We start from the raw sequence: 19,846 nt of genomic DNA, 5'->3' as shown, positions 1-19,846 counted from the left end.
TCCAAAAAAAAAAAAAAGCTAACACAAAGACACAAAGTGAGCACCCACTGTTGGAAAAATAGTGTTGATAGATCTATTTGCCACAGGGCTGATACAAACCTTCCATTCATGAAAACCACAAAATCTGTGAAGTACAACAAAGCAAAGTACAATAAAACAAGGTATTGCTATCTCCCTCAAAAATTAAAAGAAAATTACTAAAAAGTATATGATTTAATATAAAAGTATATGCAAGTATCTGGATAAAGAAAATATACCAGCAGCAATAAGATGAGCACAGCGTTTACATGATAAAATATTTAATGAATTAAAACAATTCATATACAATGGAATCTTTGAAATCATGAAATTCATAGAAATTAATTTAATGATGGGTATGTGAACTAGAGAAATAAAATAATAACCTTAGTTGGGAGACTTTATTAGAAATTTTCTGAAAATAGAGAACAACAGTGGGTTCTTGGAAAGAAAAATGAAATATTTTAAAAACATCCATTCTTCTCCAACTAGATGTTTTAATGTAAATAATAAATTATCAATAAAAATTCTAACAAGCTAGTTAAATAAAATTATTCTGTAACTAAGCTTTAAAATGAAATAGATAAAATATCAAAGAGTTCTCTTTAAAATTTGTAGTCGTAAGTAAAAGTGGGCAAAAGGATTAATAATCCTCTTCACTTATTACACTGCATTGAGTAACTTTGTTTTTACTAGTGTGAAGCTTGTAAAAAAATCTAGAAAGAGCCTTTAGTATATCAGTAGCTATTCATGTAAGAAGACATTCTGATTGGGAGACCACATCCTCCTGAAACATTAAGAGAGAGACAGATAAAAAGAGACAGTGAACTAGAGATAGAGAAGTATCCAAATATAGATGTAGTTGAAGTACATGCTGACAGTGATATTTCAAAGCAGTAGAAAAAAACTGCATTTCTCATTAAATGATATTGCGACAAACCTGATAATATAAATTATCTCGATTCTTTTTCATAGTAGAAAAAATACTCATAACAGTACACCTTGCTTTTAAAATAATGTATCTATTAAAAAGGCAATTTGTGTTAATATTAATTAGAAATAAAAGTAGTAAAAGAAAAAAAAACCCTAGTATCTCATAACCTTTCCAAAGTGAACCACTATTAAATTAGATTGGTGCAAAAGTAATTGCGGTTTTTGCCATTACTTTTAGTGGCAAAAATCGCAACTGCTTTTGCACCAACCTGATGATAACAATTCAGTGTATTTCCTCCCAGGCTATGCTTTATGCTCAACTTCTTATTGTTGACATCATACTTTATATCCAATTATAACTCTTACATTTTAAAATCAACATTATATTTACTTCCCATTATTTTACAGATGTTTACTAAGCATCATTATTGACAAGTGAAATTTCATCATATTGATTCTTAATTAACTGCTTCACAAAATGGTACAGAACATTTGGAATATTTCCTGTTTTTCTTCATTATAGATGACAATTGTGGACAATCTTATGCATAAGGCTTTTTGCATACAATATAGGCTTTTAAACTAGGCTCGTCTGTAGCTGAATAGAGGTATGTTTTGTTTGTCTCTTGGCTTTAGTATGGCCATATCTTTTAAGATGCTTGGATAAGAGATAATTTAAAAGACATTGATTTTCTTTTTCTTTTTCCCTCCTTCTGTAAATTATTGTTTTATTTAGTATTAAAAAGGTTCAGAAAGGAAGTGAAAATGGTTTTTTAAAATAGGCCTTAAGAAGCAAGCAATTACAGTTATTTTTACATGGGCTAATCAGTATCCTTTTAAATGTGTAATCAAGTGGCATCTATAATTATTTGAGCCACTTGGCTCATGCATACAATTGAATCTACCAAAAACGCATGTGTTTACTTTCCTTTCCTAATCTTTCAGAGCTTGTAACTAAGAGTTTGTTTTTATTTTCACCCCAAAAGCTTAGTTTTGGAGGAATTCCAGTACCAGGAAAACCTGGGACCTTTTTAAAGAAAAACTTCCATGGATGCATCGAAAACCTTTACTACAATGGAGTAAACATAATTGACCTGGCTAAGAGACGAAAGCATCAGATCTATACTGTGGTAAGTCAACCCATCTGTTTTGTCTTGATGGTTTCTACCACTTTGGGGTAAGTCTTGCTTTCACCAGCCCATTCCTGCACCCATTGATATGTTTATCTTATGCTCTGAGTTCCCATCAGTCTCTGAGGTGACACTGGAGAGAAGAGAATGGCAGGTATTGAATCAGTGTAAATTGCACTAGTGGAAGAAACAAAGACATTAGAGCCATCCAGAGAATTCATTTTTTTTTTTTTTTTTTTGACTGTGGGGTATATTTCAGCTGTGGGTAGTATTTGCAGTCTATATTGGGACAACATGAATTTTTTATTATCTTTGGAAAATGAAACAAGAAAACCACATATTCCATTAAATTCTATGGCCTGGGAGTTACATATTTGTCTACTTATTGTTAATATTAAAAATAGTTTATTTTAAATGAGGGAGATTAAACTTTTAGTGTGTTTGAGATTCTCATTTATCATACTGACAAATTAAATGATTTTCTAATTAAGTAACATTTGGCTTCCCTAATAGACAATGAGTTTCATGAGGGTCAGGACCGTGTTGTTTTTTTTTTTCACTACTGCATTCACAATGACTAACAGAGTGCCTTACACATGGTAGGTGCTCAATAAAGGTGTTGATGTTTCCAACAATAACTTTGGATTTGTCTGTTTCTCTCTCCAGTTCTATCCATTTTTGGTTTATATATTTTGTAGCTCTGTTGTTGATACATACACATTTAGTATGCTATGTGTTCTGGTGGATTCACTCTTATCATTATATAATATTATCTGTCTGATAGCTCTCTTTGCTCTGAAGTCTGTCTGATATTAACATAGTCACTCTTGCTTTTCCTCTATAAATGTCTTTGTGGTGTAACTTTTCCCATCCTTTTGCTTTTAGCCTGCCTATGTCATTATTTTTGAAGTGAGTTTCTTGTAAGCAACGAATAGTTGGGTCATGGTTTTTTAATTCATGCTTTCAATTTCTGTCTTTTAATTGGTCTATTTAGCAAATTTACATTTAATGTAATGAATGTGTTGGGCTTAAATACTTGTTTATTTTTGTTTTCTGAGTTTTTAAAAATTCTCTTTTCTCTACCTTCCTGTGTTTCTTGGATAGTTTTTAAAATTCTATTTTGCTTTATTTAGTGTTAGAGTATATATATGTATGCTTTTGTTACTGGTTTATGTAGACATTTTATTATATATACATAACTTATAGTAGTTTACTGGTTTAATCATTTTACCAATTTAACTGATGTGTAGAAACCTAATTTCCATTTACATCCCTTTATTTTCCCTTATTTACTTTATAATTGTCTTCGTTCGACAATTATATTTTTAGAACCATTTCTATATATTTAGAACCATTTCAAGTAGTATGATTTTTGCTACAATGTCAGACATCATGTAGAGAATTCCAGAGGAGAAGGAGAGTTTGTTGCATTTACTCATATTTTTGCCCAATATTGACAAAAGGTAAAGAAAAGCTCTTGAAACCACGAGGGATATGTTTGGCTTGGATTAGTATCAAAGACTCATTACTGCTTCCCATGTGACCTGCAGTGACATCACAGTGTTTGTGTGTGGGTGGGAGAGGGATGCCCCTCATATCACTGGAGGGTGATGACAGTCCTGACTCACCACTAAACCATCTCTGAGACTGCTCCTGCAGGGGTGAAGGGGGTTCCTCATGATAGTTCAGCAGGGGCAGAAGTCTAGGCTTTCCTTGTGATCTCAGTTGATACCACAGGGAGAGACTTGGTTCTATCTGACAATGATTAAATTCCCAGATCTTCAGAATTGTTCTTGTAAGCCACAGATTCCCAGATTGATCTTCCCATATACCACCCTGGCCAGAAATCTGGGCACCTCACTACAGCATGGCTCAATGGAAGTGGGGCCACAATCTTTTCTATGGCATTTGGCTTAGGGAGAGAAGTTGTTGTCTAAAAACATCTCTCTTTCTTCATTCTTTGCCTAGAGAGCAGTCTTCTAATGGCAATTTTAAACAGAATTTAACTGCACCAGTTGGTCTCTCTGGGTTGTTTGTCTTTCAGGAACATACGTAAAACAGATCAGGTTAAGAGAAAATCCAGAGAATTCTCCAGTATGTTTTTCTCTTGGTCCCAAGGTTTTTATATATCCTTTATTTATTTTCTCCACCATTCAGAGTTCTTTTTAGGTAGATTTTATACAGAATTTCTATCGTCTTTTAGTCTTACTTAGCAGAATAAATAGGGAAAACTATGTTACGTCATATTCCTGGAATTGGAAATCTCTTCAACTGACATTTTTTCTTTCGTCTATGGCAAGAGTAGGTCACCCTATCATTGACAGCAATAATCTGATTCTCTTTGCAACCTAATTATAGAATTATCTGAACAAACTATGGGTTTAAATGACTTTGTGTTTGTTTTCTTCTTTGATAAATATAATCTATATTGATTTTTATGTTTTGGGGTATCATATTAACACATTTTCTTGAAAACTGCCATTGGATTCAAGGATGTGAGTCAGAGGATGCTCCTGGGGAGTCACACTTGGATTAAAGATTGTCAGAATTTTAAAAGGTTTGTGTCAAGTCCCTGACTCCTTTGGTTTGGAAAAGTTAGGATGCTGCTAGGAAGGGATTAGTTACCTCACTGACTCTAGAAAAGCCAATAGCATTACTTGTCCATCTCTGGCTCAAGCCCAAGGCTCCCGACAATTCTGCAACTTATCCACATGAGCTTAGGTCAACCATCTCCTAATTAACATAAGCACTGACTTGCTCATGACATTTTTTTTTCTTTTTGATTCTAGGTTTGTGGTCTTGGGCCATGGAAAGCACACTCATTCCTATCCCTTTCCCAATATTGTTTCAAGAAATATTTCATAACATATCAGTTTCCTTGAGTCCAATCTGCTGACACAGGGGCCCTACATTGAGATCATGCACTATGGGAAGTTTAGATTAGCCTAATGTTATCAACATCAAAGGGCATCACTACCTGCCATTTTGCTAAGATGTGGCAGAGCAAGTTGAAACAACAGTAAGTTTATAAAAACATTGCACACTCATTGTTCATAAACTGGGACTTAAAAGTGTAAAAGCCTGAGCTTTAGATATAAATAACTAAGATCTCTATAATAATATTTTAAAAGAATGTATTTATACATATGATGTGTTAAAAATATCTTTAATGTTAAGATATATTAGAGTTACTGAATAAGCAAAGCAAAAAAAGGAAGATGAGAACGAGCAAGGGGAAATAAACTTCAGTTTCTGAATATCGGTAGCTTCCACCATTTCCTTTTCTGAGAGAATCATTATCTAAAACTTTAACAAGTGTTGTGGTGACTTTTAAACTACTACAGCACTTATCAAGTTGCCTAAAACTTCGCTAGTATACGTTACTCCTCAGGGTTTAATTGGCGGTATTGTTAATATGAGGCATAAAGAATCCATTTAGCCCTAATGTATTTGGAAAAAAATCCCAAGAAAATTGTTTTATTGTGCAGGTAGGCAACCTTAGTTTTAACCTTCACAATTTAGAAGAAAAAAATGTACATTATTTTTCTTCCAAATTGCTTCCAACACCCTGCTTAAGTGAGAATTCACATCACTATACACTTGCACATGTACGCGCGCGCGCGCGCACACACACACACACACACACATGTTTATATATCTAGTCTATCTCCTTTAGGAATTTCTTATGGGAAGCAATGGTTTGCACAGTTAAATACTGAAGTACAAACTCTTCCCTTTCTGTAGTCAAGCTTAAAGTTTCCCCCAAAGACACCATATCTGCTACAAAATCAGCTTTGCTCCCAGTCATTAAGTCACTGTAGTGCTAAGTAAGGGCTTTTGGAAGGAATGGCATTTTTGTCCTTCTCTAGTGTTTGCTGACTCTCTTGCATTATTAAGCCTTGGGAAGTTCAGATTCAAGGGATCAACAAATCAGGCAGCAAGAGTATGGTACTACCCATACATTATAAAATGTGTTTCAAGGCCCACAGAAGCCCAGCCTTTGCCTAATCTAACGTATGCCTCTCTAGCAGGCTGCATTCAGCAGCCATCCTCATTGCAATCTGTCATCTCTTTCTTGTGGGACCTTCCCCCTCCCTGGAGACTTAACAGCTGTTCCATAGGGATAATTCAGTTTAGTCTTTATAGCTCGATTTGACTACAAGACAATTCTCCACATCCCGAAATGCAGTAAAACTAACAGCTTAAAGTAGACATAAAAAATACCTCACTATTCTTCCTCAAATCCTTTATCATATGCTAATATAGCACTATATAATAAACAATCAGAAAGCAAATGGCCCATTGAAGTGTATGTACAGTACCTGTAATGTGGATTATTATATACGTAGTATAAGAAATATATTGCTGTGATAGTTTCCTGAAAATGATTAATTTCATACCTTGCACTCCATCAAAAATGATGCTTTTTTAGCTGTCCTTTCTGAGTCTTACATCTCCTCTCCCAGAGGCAAGGAGAATAACATGATTACCTATGAGCTGGTTGAAGTTTCACTCACATCATTGTAGGTTCCAAAATATTTTGTTTTTTATTTAAAAGATCATAGTGGAAATTCATGTGTTACTTCACTTTACCTTCAACAGAAGGGAAGAAAATGCAAATAACTAACAGGAAGACTTTAGTTTAGCTTTGGAGCTAATTGACTATGTCAATTCATTTCTGTGCCTTTGTCTCCAAATAATTGGAATCAGGGAATTGGATGGGCAATGGCCAATACTAAGCCCCATATAATACTACTCCCAACCTCATGGTTGAAATTGCTAAATAATCACAAGTTACCTTTTCGTTTGCCCTAGAGGAAAACCCAAAGGTCTCCCTTCAGTGTTCCTGGAAGCATCCGTAATAAAATCATGACTGAAACATTGACTTCCTAGGTTGTTTATACCCACTCCATGGCTTATTCAGCTATGGGATCTTGAGAAAGTTACGAAACTTCAGTACCCTCATACATAAAATGAGGGCAATTATAGTATCTACTTCAAAGTGTTAGTGTGAAGATTAAATCTGTAGTATGCTTAGTGCAGTGCATGGCACACACTAAGCACCCAATATATTGGAGCTATCAGTAAAAACATCTATAAATCCATTCAACTGAAGTTGGTATATAAGCCAATATTTATTTGCCATTTTAGATAGCTAATTAATGCAGTCACATACAGTTCGAAATAATAAAAGTTGATTGGAGGTAGCTCCTGTTCTTTCCTGAATCTGAATTTCTGTTTGCTCCCAAACCATAAGTCATGAAGTGGGTTTGCAGTAAATATATTACAAACTTAATCATCTCGTTTGTTTGAGAAAATTTGATGAAAATCGTTACTTCAGATTTGATCAAATGATAGATTCCTTTAAAATAAGGAACTTAAAAGCGTGTTGCTTGATAGGCGTGGGTATAACAGATGTATTGATGAGTAGCAACAGTGAGCTGTCTTGAAGCGTGTTGCCCTTCGTTTGCATCTCTGCTGTCATGCAACTTATTGGAGTATGGTTGGTTATTTCTTGTGGCTCTAAAGCCAAGCAAACACTCACTGTCAGAGTTACGTGTAAGAGATCAGTGTGGACATGAGAGCACACACACATTTACATCTGCAGGTGCACACACATACACATACACACACACATGTAGTGACAGGCACCTTTATCTTACCTCTCTGTGACCCAAAGGCTCATGGAAATTGCTCAGAGAAAACTCCCTACTGTCTAGTAAAGCCTATAATCTCTTTAGCTTGTCTCCGGGATCATGTTTCATCTCTGTGAGTATGCTCTGTGATAAATGATGCTTTCTCGCGATGGAATGAATCATTTGAAAAAGCGACTAACGTATTGTGTCTTCTCTCTTCTCATTCCTGCTGTCTTCTACTTCCGTTTGACCAGTCTGACATCCACATCACCTGCCTCTATTCTGTATGCTCCTCATACGCAGGAAAAATCATTCTCAAGTTACTCACTCCCTGAACAATTGCTTCCTTCCTTTCTTCAGGAAAAAATGGAACTAAATAGTTTCAAGGTCGTATGAAGAATAATGTGCCTTAAAGAAAAAAGGCAAAACTAATAGTATAATGGTTAATATCTTAGTCCATTAAGGCAGCTATAACAAAATGCCATAAACTGGGTAGTTTATGAATAAGGGAAATTTATTTCTCACAGTTCTGGAGGCTGGAAAATCTGAGATCAGATTTCCAGGACGGTTGGGTTCCGGTGAGGGCTCCCTTCCAGGCTGTAGACCTCACAATTCTCACTGTGTCTTCCTCCTTTCTCAAGTGATGGAAAAACAAACAAAGTCCCTTGGGGCTATTTTGCAAGACGTTAATCCCATGACCTCATGACCTAATCACCTCCTGAAAGGCCTTACCTCCTAATAACAACATATTGGGGATTAAATTTCAATATGTGAATTTCAGGAAGTGGAGGATAAAAACATTCAAACTATAGCAGTCATCTTCTCTGAAAATTCTTTTACCTGAAATTAGTGTTATGACTTTTCCTTTCTATCAGATGAGCAAATGATAAATTTGTTCATCTGATAAAATTATCATGTAAAGTATTGAAGAGAATTTCTTCAGAACGTTTTAAAAATATTTCTATAGAAAATGAAAATTTGCAAAATACAAGAATTATTATTAATAATAATCCAGCCAGAGAGGAAAACACTGTTGTCATCTATTATAGGTATTTCATTTTCACACTTTAAATGTATATTTATCTATCATAGACCACAGTTTATTGACAATTTTACATTTTACCTTTTTAAAGTATTTTCATTGTTTTTAAAACTTTTATTAAAAGTTGTTTTTTCTCCATTTACAAATACTATTTCAGCACGGAATCAATTTACCATAGTTCATGTAAGAATCTGCTGTGTTGAAATTTGAGTTGTTTGAATTTTTTTCTGCTAAAAATAATACTGAGATTACAACCATAGTGCGAAAATAATTTTCTGAAATTTAAAACAGATAACTGGAAATGAATATTATTGGGTCAAAGATTATGAGTTTTTGACTCAACCAACATTGCATAAAGCCACACCAGGTTCCATGCCCGCTGGCACTGTACACAGGAAACGGCTTATCCTGCTAGTTTCACCTGATACCTTTCAAGTCATTTGAATCTTCAAGTGCTTTTTAAAAGAATGGGCTACGTAGAAGTTGAAATGACCTCAGATGTGCCTCCTGTATGCAAAACATCCAACTAATGAGCTGAGCATATTCTTTTTATGCTCTTGCACCCGCAATAATAACTGCAATGACTACTCCTCTATTTGAAGATACCTTATTTCAGAGAACTTATAGACAAGGCCAGATCACGATGCTAGCACTGGAGGGGCAGTCCGTGGAGGGCTGATTGATGAGCTGTGGTTCTATTAGAGATCCTCTGTCCCTGAAACTTCTGTGTGTGACAGGCAGGAGGCAGACATTATTATCCACGTTTTATACAAAAAAATATACTCAGGATTAGGGAAAGTCAGTGATATATATTAGTGGCTGTGCCTTTCACAGTCTTCTTCCTCCTCTTATGGAAAGCAATCCACCATCAGGTTTTATTCGTTTTTATTAGGCGTTTATTTTTTTTCAGGGTCCTGAATGACTTTCATGTCAAAGTGAAGAAAAAAATAATACAAGGCTGGGCAGATCCGTGAACAGCACTGATCTCTGAGTATTGAAGACCAATGAGGTGTTTCAGAAATGGCCCCTGTGTACTTTGTTATTTGCCAAAGAAATCTCTCCTGGGTGTCTCTTGAGATGTAAGAGCTTGAGGGCGGAATCCTTGCCTTTGGTGTGAGAAAGGAAGGAGGGCAGCAAAGGGCAGAGTGTGGAATCCCATTGCTCCCTGGCTCCCAGCGGCTCTGGTCTCTGCATCTGGCTGGAAGACTCTCCCTCTGGGTTGAAGGAGAAGGCGGCAAGTGCTGCAGAGGGTCAAAGCGCTTCCCCAGAAACTCAGTCTTCTGTTTCCAGTGGCTCTTGTATTCCTTCAAGGTGAATAGAAACTTTTATGTGAGTGTTTCAAAACTGTTATAATCAGTTTGTCCTACATATAAAAGTTTGCTTCCCAGTTTCTCACTGGTGTGACCTCTTTTCTAACCAGACCCGGATTACTTGCTGTTTCTGGAATCCACTCCATGCACATCCTCCTCTCAGCCTTTGTATGTTGTGTTTCTCCCATGCCAGCCAAGCTGCCTTTTTTCTCCTTTACCTCTTCCCTGACCCAGCCCCAAACTAACCATCCTTCTTCAAACTCACTGGTGGGGTTCACGTCCTGAACCAGGGCAATGCTCAAAATATTCACCTGGTTCTCAGAGGTAAACCAGGGTTCTGGCGCCCCCAGGCTGTGCTAACCCAGAAACCTGGAATTGCTACATTGTAGGGAGACCTAGGGGGCACAGGAAGACAGACAGGCAAGCCCAGGTTTCAGGGAGCCACTAGAAGCTTCGGACCAGTGGCTACATAGCAAGTCATGTGGAAGGCTGAAATTGTTAAAAATGGAATCACCGTTAGAGCAGGCTCCTAGGAAACTGTTGCATACCCTCCATGCCTTATCAACTCCAGGCATCGTCGGTATCTTTCTGGAGCACAGTGCTGAGAAACATTGTAGGGCTATGTTCAGAGTGTGTAGAGAAGGCTGCTGTAATCTACAAGCAGCATCTACCACGGAGTAGAGCAGCGGGGAGCGTTGAATGTGCTGTCTGCCCACCCTGCCCAGGTGCACTCCTTGTCCCACCTTCTCCTCAGGGCCCCTTTCAGACTCTCAGTTTCATAATACCTTTCTTGCTGTGAATTTCATACATACACAACGTGGCATAACTTAGCACTTGAGTCATTATTGTCACTAAAATGTAGTTATTGAACATCTACTGTGTTTATAGCAAATGATCCTTCTTTTCAAAGAGAAGCATCCTCTCTGCTCTCAGAAATTACACACCTGGCATGGTCTTACCTTTGCAGGACTCAGAGTTCATAGCGGATGCCCTGGCCTTGGCCATCCCCTCAGACCTTTCTGCTCTCCTGGCCACCATTTGACAGCCACCTTTCCCCTGTTTATCTCACTTGCCCTTATGGTTTGACCCTTACTTTTTGTTTGGTTCTCCATCTCGATCACTCATCACAGTTCTGGTTTCCCATTTGGTTTTTCAACTTCCTTTCTTTCACCACAGCCCCAGCCTGTGGATCTTGACACTACTTCCAACTACCACAGCCACAGCTACTGCATCCAGTGGCAAGACTCAAACATAGCTTACGAGACTTAGAAAGGAGAAATCACAGGGATAGTAGGTTCAGGAAAGACTTTATGTAAGTGCAGGAACTTGGCCGGGACATGTAGATGCAAAAGCTCAAGGTGGGACTGTGGGAAACAACAAGCTGTAGTCTAGTCTATTTCTTTGCAAGAGTTATTGCTGTCATCCTAAGTATAGAAAAGAAACATGCTTTTATGTCACTCATGGTGTTAAATATGTGATATATGGTCAGGAAATGGATATGGATGAGGGTACTAGGTGTTGAGGAAGAGGATAATATTTGAAGGAAGTACGATTAAATCCCAGCCTTACCACATAATGGATACAAAATTTAGATAAGTTTTTTAAGCTATCTCTGCTTCAGTATCCTTCGTCTACAAGGTAGAGATAATAATGCCTACTTTACATATATTGAGTGACTCCTAGGATATTATAGGCATTGAATCACTAAGAGCTGATAATATTATCATAATTATTTTTATTGCCTCACTCTGCTCACCATTTCTTCTCACATGTTGCCCATGAAGACCATAGTCCTGTGAGTAATCTCTAGCCTGCTCGACAAATGGCCTTTTACAAGTACAACACTAAAGGTTATAGATCAGTGATTATTAGTATTTTATAGGGCACACGCCCCTTTAAGAATATAATGAAAACCATGAACACGTTTTACCTCACATAACATTGTTGAGGCTTCATTGATGCCTGTGAAGCTCATCCACGGACAGTAGCCCAAGAACTCCAGGTTAAATTTTCGACAAAGAAACATTTATATGTAAAATAAAACTGTGTTTTTATAAATTCCTAATAACCTTCTATAAGTGTTCCTTGTTGAATCACCAGGATGCGTAGTAAGTAGGGACCCGACACTGGATTTGTTCTATGTGAGCCAGCTGGGCTGGCTTCTTAGAAACGCTTCACCTTTTGTCACAAGATTTAGAAGACATCTCTATGTGTCAAGGTATGAGTTATTAGAAAATGCAAAAAAAATTATACAAAGTGACTTTCTAGTTGAAGGTGGATAACTAATAAAACAGGTAAATAGGACTCCACGTTGTCCAGAAATAGCATGTGCAAAAAATCAGGTACTTTCTCTAACTTGAGAAACGATGGACAGTGAAGGAATAAGGACTAGAAATGTTCTCTCTGCCCACCTCCCAGACTGAGATTCAGGCCTCTTCCAGAAGGTGCAGTTACCAGGGGAACACATAGCATACAGATAGCAAAGAAACTTGCTGGAGAACTTAGGTCTCAGCTTCCTGCAAAAGCTGACGGCTGTGGGGAGATTGAAGCTGGGGCTCAACCGTGCAGAGTCCCTGGGCCTCCCACTGAATAACAGTAATGGAGGACGGAAACCTGGAAGCATCTTCCAGCCTCTGTCACCCTGCAGTGGCCCTCTAGTGCCCCTTATGGACAAAGCATAAGATTCAACCAGTTGACAAAAGAGAGATGTTTGCAGGGTCCAACTCCACTATCGTTTGATCAAGCAATTCCACTACTAGGTGTCTACCCCGGGGAAAATAAGTCCCTATTTGAGAAAGACACTTGGACTTGCATGTTTATAGCAGCACAATGCACAACTGAAAAAATATAGAACTAGCCTAAATGCCCATCAGCCAAGTGGAAAAGGAAAATGTGGTGCACAAGAACCATGGAATACTACTCAGCCATAAAAAGGAACGAAATAATGGCATTTGGAGAAACCTGGATGGAATTAGAGACTATTATTCTAAGTGAAGTAACTCAGTAATGGAAAATCAAACATCAGATGTTCTCACTTATAAGTGGGAGCTAAGCTATGAGGATGCAAATGTATAATCATAATATAATGGACTTTGGGGACTTGCGGGGAAGCTTGGATGGAGGGTGAGGGATAAAAGACTACAAACTGGGTGCAGTGTACACTGCTTGGGTGACAGGTCCATCAATATCTCAGAAATCACCGCTAAAGAACTTATCGATGTAACCAAACACCACCAATTTACCCAAAACTATTGAAATAACAATTTTTTAAATGTAAAGGAAAAAAAAATGCAGGGCAAACAAGAGTGGCTTTGGAACTGAACTTTAGAATGAGTAACTGACACAACTGCCAATCTCTTTTCTTCTTTTAAAAATTTAGATTAAAAACTAGAAACCTTGGACATCTGGAAAAGAGAGTTGGGAAGACAAAAGGAGACATACATATTTTCATGGTTTCATATGTCACCTGATCACAGTTTTATGCAATACCAGCATGTCTCACAAATGGATGAAGTCCAAAACCACAAACATAGGCCTAGGCTCTTGTAATTAGTAAAATGTCTATTTATTTAACTTTGTCATTATGTATATGCTCCATAAAAATTAATGAAACTACTACTTTTATTATGGACCCATGTAATTTATTACATTAAAAAGCATTTCTCATACTCAAAAAGTTTAGAACACTGTGTAGGTGGACGTGAATTAGAAGTACTCTAATAATTTACCTCTCTACATGAAGATTTACTATAATTCTCACAAAAACTGATTCATATTTAACCTAAAAATTGTTTTACATAGCTTATTGTCTTCTGCTGAAATTGTTTTATTTCCCTGCCATTTCTTTCTACGTTTGTCTAATACCTTAGTTCAGCTCATCACTGTGACAGCACATCCTCCCATGGGGTTATCCAGTATCCCCCATAGTGTCTAGTGATTACTTCAGTATTTTCCCTGATGCTGTAACAAGGTCCAAAATACGCCCTACATCAGCTTTGGAAGCAAGCCCTCTGAAGGATGTTCATATTCGTCCCCATTGCATCAGGGAAATTCAGTAGCTAAATAAATACCTTATCTTTAAAAATAGTAATGATAATTTAAGTATAAAAAATAACAGATTGACTATATCTTTAAGAATGTGACTCTGAGATAAAGAACAAAGCTAAATGAACATACATAGCCTTCGTAAGCCGCATACAACGTGTCTGACAGAAATTTCGAATCCAAACAAATTTTAGGTTGAGGGTCTGCTCTAAAACCCACCATTTACTTCATTTATACGTGCCACATGGTGGATGCCTGTAAGGACAGTATGTTTGTGCAGCTGAATATCTGACTTTTGTTATAGAAACTTCAATGCTAGATTCCCAAGGTAAATGGAAGATCCAGCAGCCCTGGAAGATGACTTTGGTGGAGGATTATATGTGCCCATACACATGGAATGAGCTCTCATTCCTCCACATTGCAACAAGAACAAATGCTTTCTCTATAGGCTTCTAGTAAACTAGAGTGCATTTTATCAAACTTTTAATTCCTTGTGGCGATTGGCAAAGACCAAGAAAATATAGGATCTTTTATTTCCCCATGTTTTACCCACAAAATTGAATGCTTATACTAGGATTTGACAATCCACGGCATTTAGCTTAAACTTCTGCCTTGCGACCCAAAGATTTTTGCACCCCTCATATGCACTATAGGAAACAGTCAGTCTCCATGATTCATAAGAGTCCAGAGATCATTAGGGCTAAGACTGCTCTGGAAAAGTACAAGAATCTCAGTCTTCTCAGCAATGTAACTCAACAACCAAAATATAAGCCAATAAATATCTTGCAAATCACATTGCATTACCATTATTCATGAAAAAAATAATGCTTATAGAATATAGGAAATATAGTAAATATAGTAAATTTACTAAATATAGTAAACACAGAAAAGCAGAAAGAAAATAAGTCACCTGCAATTTTATCAAAGCAATCATAAATACTATACAGGTGTAGATTTTTTTAGTCTTCATTTTAAAAGTACTATTTTGGTGTAATTTTGTGTAATTCCTTTTCTTGTTATAAATATTCTGCAATGAAAATAACATGTTGAGCATTCATCACAGGCCAAGTATTCTGTCAACTGATTTTTATATTTATCTATTTTAATCCTCAGAATAACCTTATAAAGTGGATAGCTCTTTGTGGTTTCAGTTTGGGAAAAGTGAGTAACATTCAGTAACATTAAAGTAACTTCCCCAAGATCCATAACTAGTATGTGATAGAATCTGCTTTCCTTTAGTGGCCTTTCTAATGCCAAATCTGGGCTTAGCTGCTATGATGTGCTTAACACACATTTTATATTTTGCTCTAATCACTGAGTTTCTAAATGTTAACTAAAATGAAATTACTTTATAAAAATGGTGATCAATAAATGTTGAATAAGTGAATGCATTTTTGATAAGAAGAGAAATGAGTAATTTGAATTTCGGGTAAAGAAGTGACCACACTACAAATTGGAGGTGCATAGTAAATATTTGTTGAAGCTTATGTTGTGATGATTATACTAAAATGAACTTGAAGGATCTGATGAAATGTGAAGAAGAATGTCTTCCTAATGGAGCATCTTCTCACAGGAGACTGATCCTCTTCGTACCTAAAGATCTCCACATACAATTAAGAGATCTGTTGCACAGTCTGACTCTTGGCTGCCTGGAGATAGAGTGTTTGGAGACTATCTTCAGGTATCTCCCTCCACTAAATGTTTTCTCCTTCCCTGTTTCAGCAGAGGTGGCATGACCTAATTAAAAAGAGCACTGTGTGAGTCAGAAGATGTGGCTTCTGCAGGCAATTGTCCTACTATGTAGCTAGTGGAATTCAGTGTGTAAAGTTCACAATTAGCTTGTTCTTTCTGGTGCTTTCCATGATTGAGAATTATGTCCTCTAGATAATGTCTAAAATACTTTTCAACTCAAGGGTTTCATTAAGAAAACCTATTAAAACTCTTTCTATCACTGTGTTAGTCTGTTCTCACTGCCAAAACAAAATACCACAGACTGTTTGACTTACACAACAGAAATTATTTTCCCACAGTTCTGGAAGCTGGAAGTCCAACATAAAATGTCAGCAGGGTTGATTTCTTCTGAGGGTGTCTCCCTCGGTGTGTAGATGGCTGTCTTCTCCCTGTCTTCACATGGTCTTATCATTGGGCATGTCTGTATCCTGATATCATTTTCTTATAAGGACACCAGTCATGTTAGATTAGAGTCTATCCTAACAGCCTCATTTTAATTTATTCAGATCATGAAGTGTCCTGTTTCCAAATACAGTCACATTCCGAGGTACTGGGGTCTGGGCCTTCAACACATGAATTTAGAGGAAACACAATTCAGCCCATAACAATTTGACTCTGCAAACCACCTAAAGTGCTTGTGTGAGCAGTCTCTAAGACCTCTTCTCCAGCTCCACTTCCTAAAACAAAACTGAAATAACAAAACTAAAGTACAGGATTTTCAGCTCCATGAAGTAGTCAGATGTGCAGATCCTTCTGTCCTTCTGCTTGGCCATTTCAGCTCTCTATCTTCCATTCTGAGGGTCCTAATAGGCTGCTGGAGCTTGAGGTATTCTAACCTCATGCCAGGCTGCAGAAGAAAGGAAGAAGTGAAGGCGAAGGGGATATTCCTCCCAGCTGAGCCAGCAGCCTTCAAGGAGCCTTACAGCAAGTCCCAGCACTTCGGGAGGCCAAGGCAGGCAGATCACCTGAGATTGGGAGTTCAAGACCAGCCTGGCCAACATGATGAAACCCCGTCTCTACTAAAAATACAAAAATTAGCCAGGCGTGGTGGTGCCCACCTATAGTCCCAGCTACTTGGGAGGCTGAGGCAGGAGAATTGCTTGAACACGGGAGGCAGAGTTTGCAGGGAGTCAAGATCACACCACCGCACTCCAGTCTGGACAACAGAGAGAGACTCATTTCAGAAAAAAAAAAAAGAAGAAGAAGAAGGAAAAAGAAAGAAAGGAAAGAAAGAAAGAAAAGAAAGGAAGGAAGGAAGGAAGGAAGGAAGGAAGGAAGGAAGGAAGGAAGGAAGGAAGGAAGGAGAAAAGAAAAGAAAGATCAGGAACAATTAATTCTTGGTATATAACTGGGGATCTCTCCACAATCCCTTTGAACAATAAAGATCAGTATATGAGAGTTCTTATGTAAGAAGTAAAACAATTTCTATCTTAGTGTCAAAATTGGCAAAACTATCATTACTATTATAATGATGCACTAGATTTGTGTAGTGCAATATGGTAACCACTAGTCATGTGTAACTTTTGAACATTTGAAGTAAGTAGGTCTGGTGCAAATTGTGATGTGTTTTAAGGTGTCCCAGAGTTTTAAGACTTCATATAAAAGTAAAATAATTTTATATAATTATTATGCAATGTTTTTAATAATGATTGTATATTTAAATAATATTTGCATCCACTGAGTTAAATAACCCTGTACTAAAATTTAAATTAAGTTAATCTGGTTTTTTAAAACCTTTTTAAAATACTGTTACCAGAAAATCTTAAATTACTTATGTAGTATGCATTATATTTCTATTAGACAGCATTGGCCTGGGATATCACCCCCAAATACCAGTATTTCAGTAGCAGATTTCCTTTTACTCTTTTATTTTAAAACATTTAATTGAAAAGCAAAGATAGTCTATATATTCAAGGTGTACAATATGGTAATTTGATATATGTATACATTGTATAATAATTACCACAATCAAGTTAATCAACACAACCATCATCGTCTATGCTGTAAATTAGATCCCAGGAACTTGCTTGAACATCTTATAATTGAAAGTTTGTACCCTTTGATTAACGTCTCTCCATTTCTCTTACCCTCTAACCCTGACAAGTACTGTTCTATCCTCTTCTCCTATGAGCTTGACCTCTTAAGATACCACATATTTGCCTTTCTATCTCTGGTTTATTTAACTCAGCATAACAACGTCCTGATTTATTCATGTTGCCACAAACAGCATGGTTTTCCTATTTCTTATAGATGTATGTGTATATATGTATATTCTTATTTATGTATGTGTATATATGTGTATATGTATATTTTTATATATACATGGAGAGAGAGAGATGTCATAATTTCTTGATTATCTGTTGAGGGACACTTAGGGTAGTCCTGATGTTTTGGCTATTGTGGATAATGCTGCAATGAACATGAGAGTGCGCATGTCTCATTGAGATACTGATTTCATTTCTTTCAGACATATACCCAAAGGTGGAATTGCTAATATGGCAGATCTACCTTTAGGTTTCTAGGGAACCTCCATATTGTTTTGCATAATGCCTGTACCAATTTACATTACTCCCAGCTGTGTACAAGCATTCCCTTTCTCTACATTCCCACCAATACTTGTATCTTTTTTTTTTTTCTTTTGGATAGCAGCCATCCTAACAGGTATGAGATGATACCTATTGTGGTTTAAACTTGCACTGTGGTTTGGATTTGCATTTCCCTAATTGATTAGCACTATGAATACCTGTTGGCCACTTGAATATCTTCTTCGAAAAAATCTCTAATGAAGGTCTTTGCCCTCTTTTATTAGATTATCTGGGTTTTTTGTTTTTTTGTTTGTTTGTTTTGCTATTGAGTTATATTATGAGTTCCTGGCATATTCTGTATAGTACCCTCTTATTAGATAGATAGCTTGCAAATGTTTTCTCCCATTTTGTAGGTTACCTTTTCATTCTGTTGCTTCCTTTGCTGTGCAGAAATGTGTTAGTTTGATGTTATCCCACATGTCTATTTTTGCTTTTGTTGCTTGTATTTTTAGTGTAATATCCAAAAAGTCATTGCCTAGACCAATGTCAAGGATGTATTCATCTGTTTTCTTCTCAGAGCGTTATGGTTTCAGGTATTACATTTAAGTCTGTAATACATTTCAAGTTAATTTTTGTAAGAGTTATAAGACAAGGACCTAATTTCATTCTTTTGCAGGTGGATATCCACTTTTCTCAACACCACTGGTTGAAGAGACTATTCTTTCACCTCTGTGCATAAGTTTATTTCTGAGCTGTCAATTTTGTTCTGTTGGTCTCTGTGTCTGTTTTTATGCTAGCATCATACTGTTTTGAGTCCTATGGCTTTGTGGTATACCTTGAAATTAGGAAATGTGGTGCTTTCAGCTTTGTTTTTTCCTCAGTATTGCTTTGGCTATTTGAAGTCGTTTTTGGTTTCATACAAATTTAAGGATTTTTTAAAATTCTACTTTTATGAAGAATGCCATTGGGAATTTGATAGGGCTTATATTAAATATACAGATGACTTTGGTATGAACTTTTAAACAATATTTATTCTTATGACTCATGAACATGGGTTATCTATTTTTTATGCTATTGTAAATGGCATTGCTTATTTTATTTTCAAATAGTTTATTGTTAGTGTATAGAAATTCAACTTATTTTTGTATGTTGATTTTGTATCTTGCAAATTTACAGAATTTATTTATTAGTTCTAGCAAATTTTTTGTGGGGTCCTTATGATTTTTTAATATATAATATCATGTCATCTACCAACATAGATAATTTACTTCTTTCTGCTTTGGATATTTTAATAATTTTACTTTTTCTTGCCTAACTACTTGGGCTAGGACTTCCAGTACTCTGGTGAATAGAGGTGGCAGAAGTGGTTTGTCTTGTTTCTGATGTTAGATGAAAAGCTATCAACCTTTTACTGTTAAGTATGATGTTAGCTATAGGTTTGTCTTATCTGGTCTTACATAGCTTTTACTATGTTGAG

General features: G+C 36.6%; 1 protein-coding gene across 1 annotated transcript in view; it reads left to right on the top strand.

Annotated features, from left to right (window-relative positions):
- CNTNAP5 (contactin associated protein family member 5) overlaps positions 1–19,846 on the top strand; it is an 860,931-nt gene that overhangs the window by 421,705 nt on the left and 419,380 nt on the right. Inside the window, exon 7 of the mRNA XM_005572890.5 lies at positions 1,938–2,081. Within this exon, the coding sequence (XP_005572947.3) occupies positions 1,938–2,081 (144 nt within the window). The remainder of the gene's footprint in view (positions 1–1,937; positions 2,082–19,846) is intronic.

This window comes from Macaca fascicularis, chromosome 12 (assembly GCF_037993035.2).
Source record: "Macaca fascicularis isolate 582-1 chromosome 12, T2T-MFA8v1.1".
Taxonomy (NCBI): Eukaryota; Metazoa; Chordata; class Mammalia; order Primates; family Cercopithecidae; genus Macaca; species Macaca fascicularis.
Note: the sequence above shows the minus strand (reverse complement) of the source record. Positions and strands in the feature narration are given on the sequence as shown.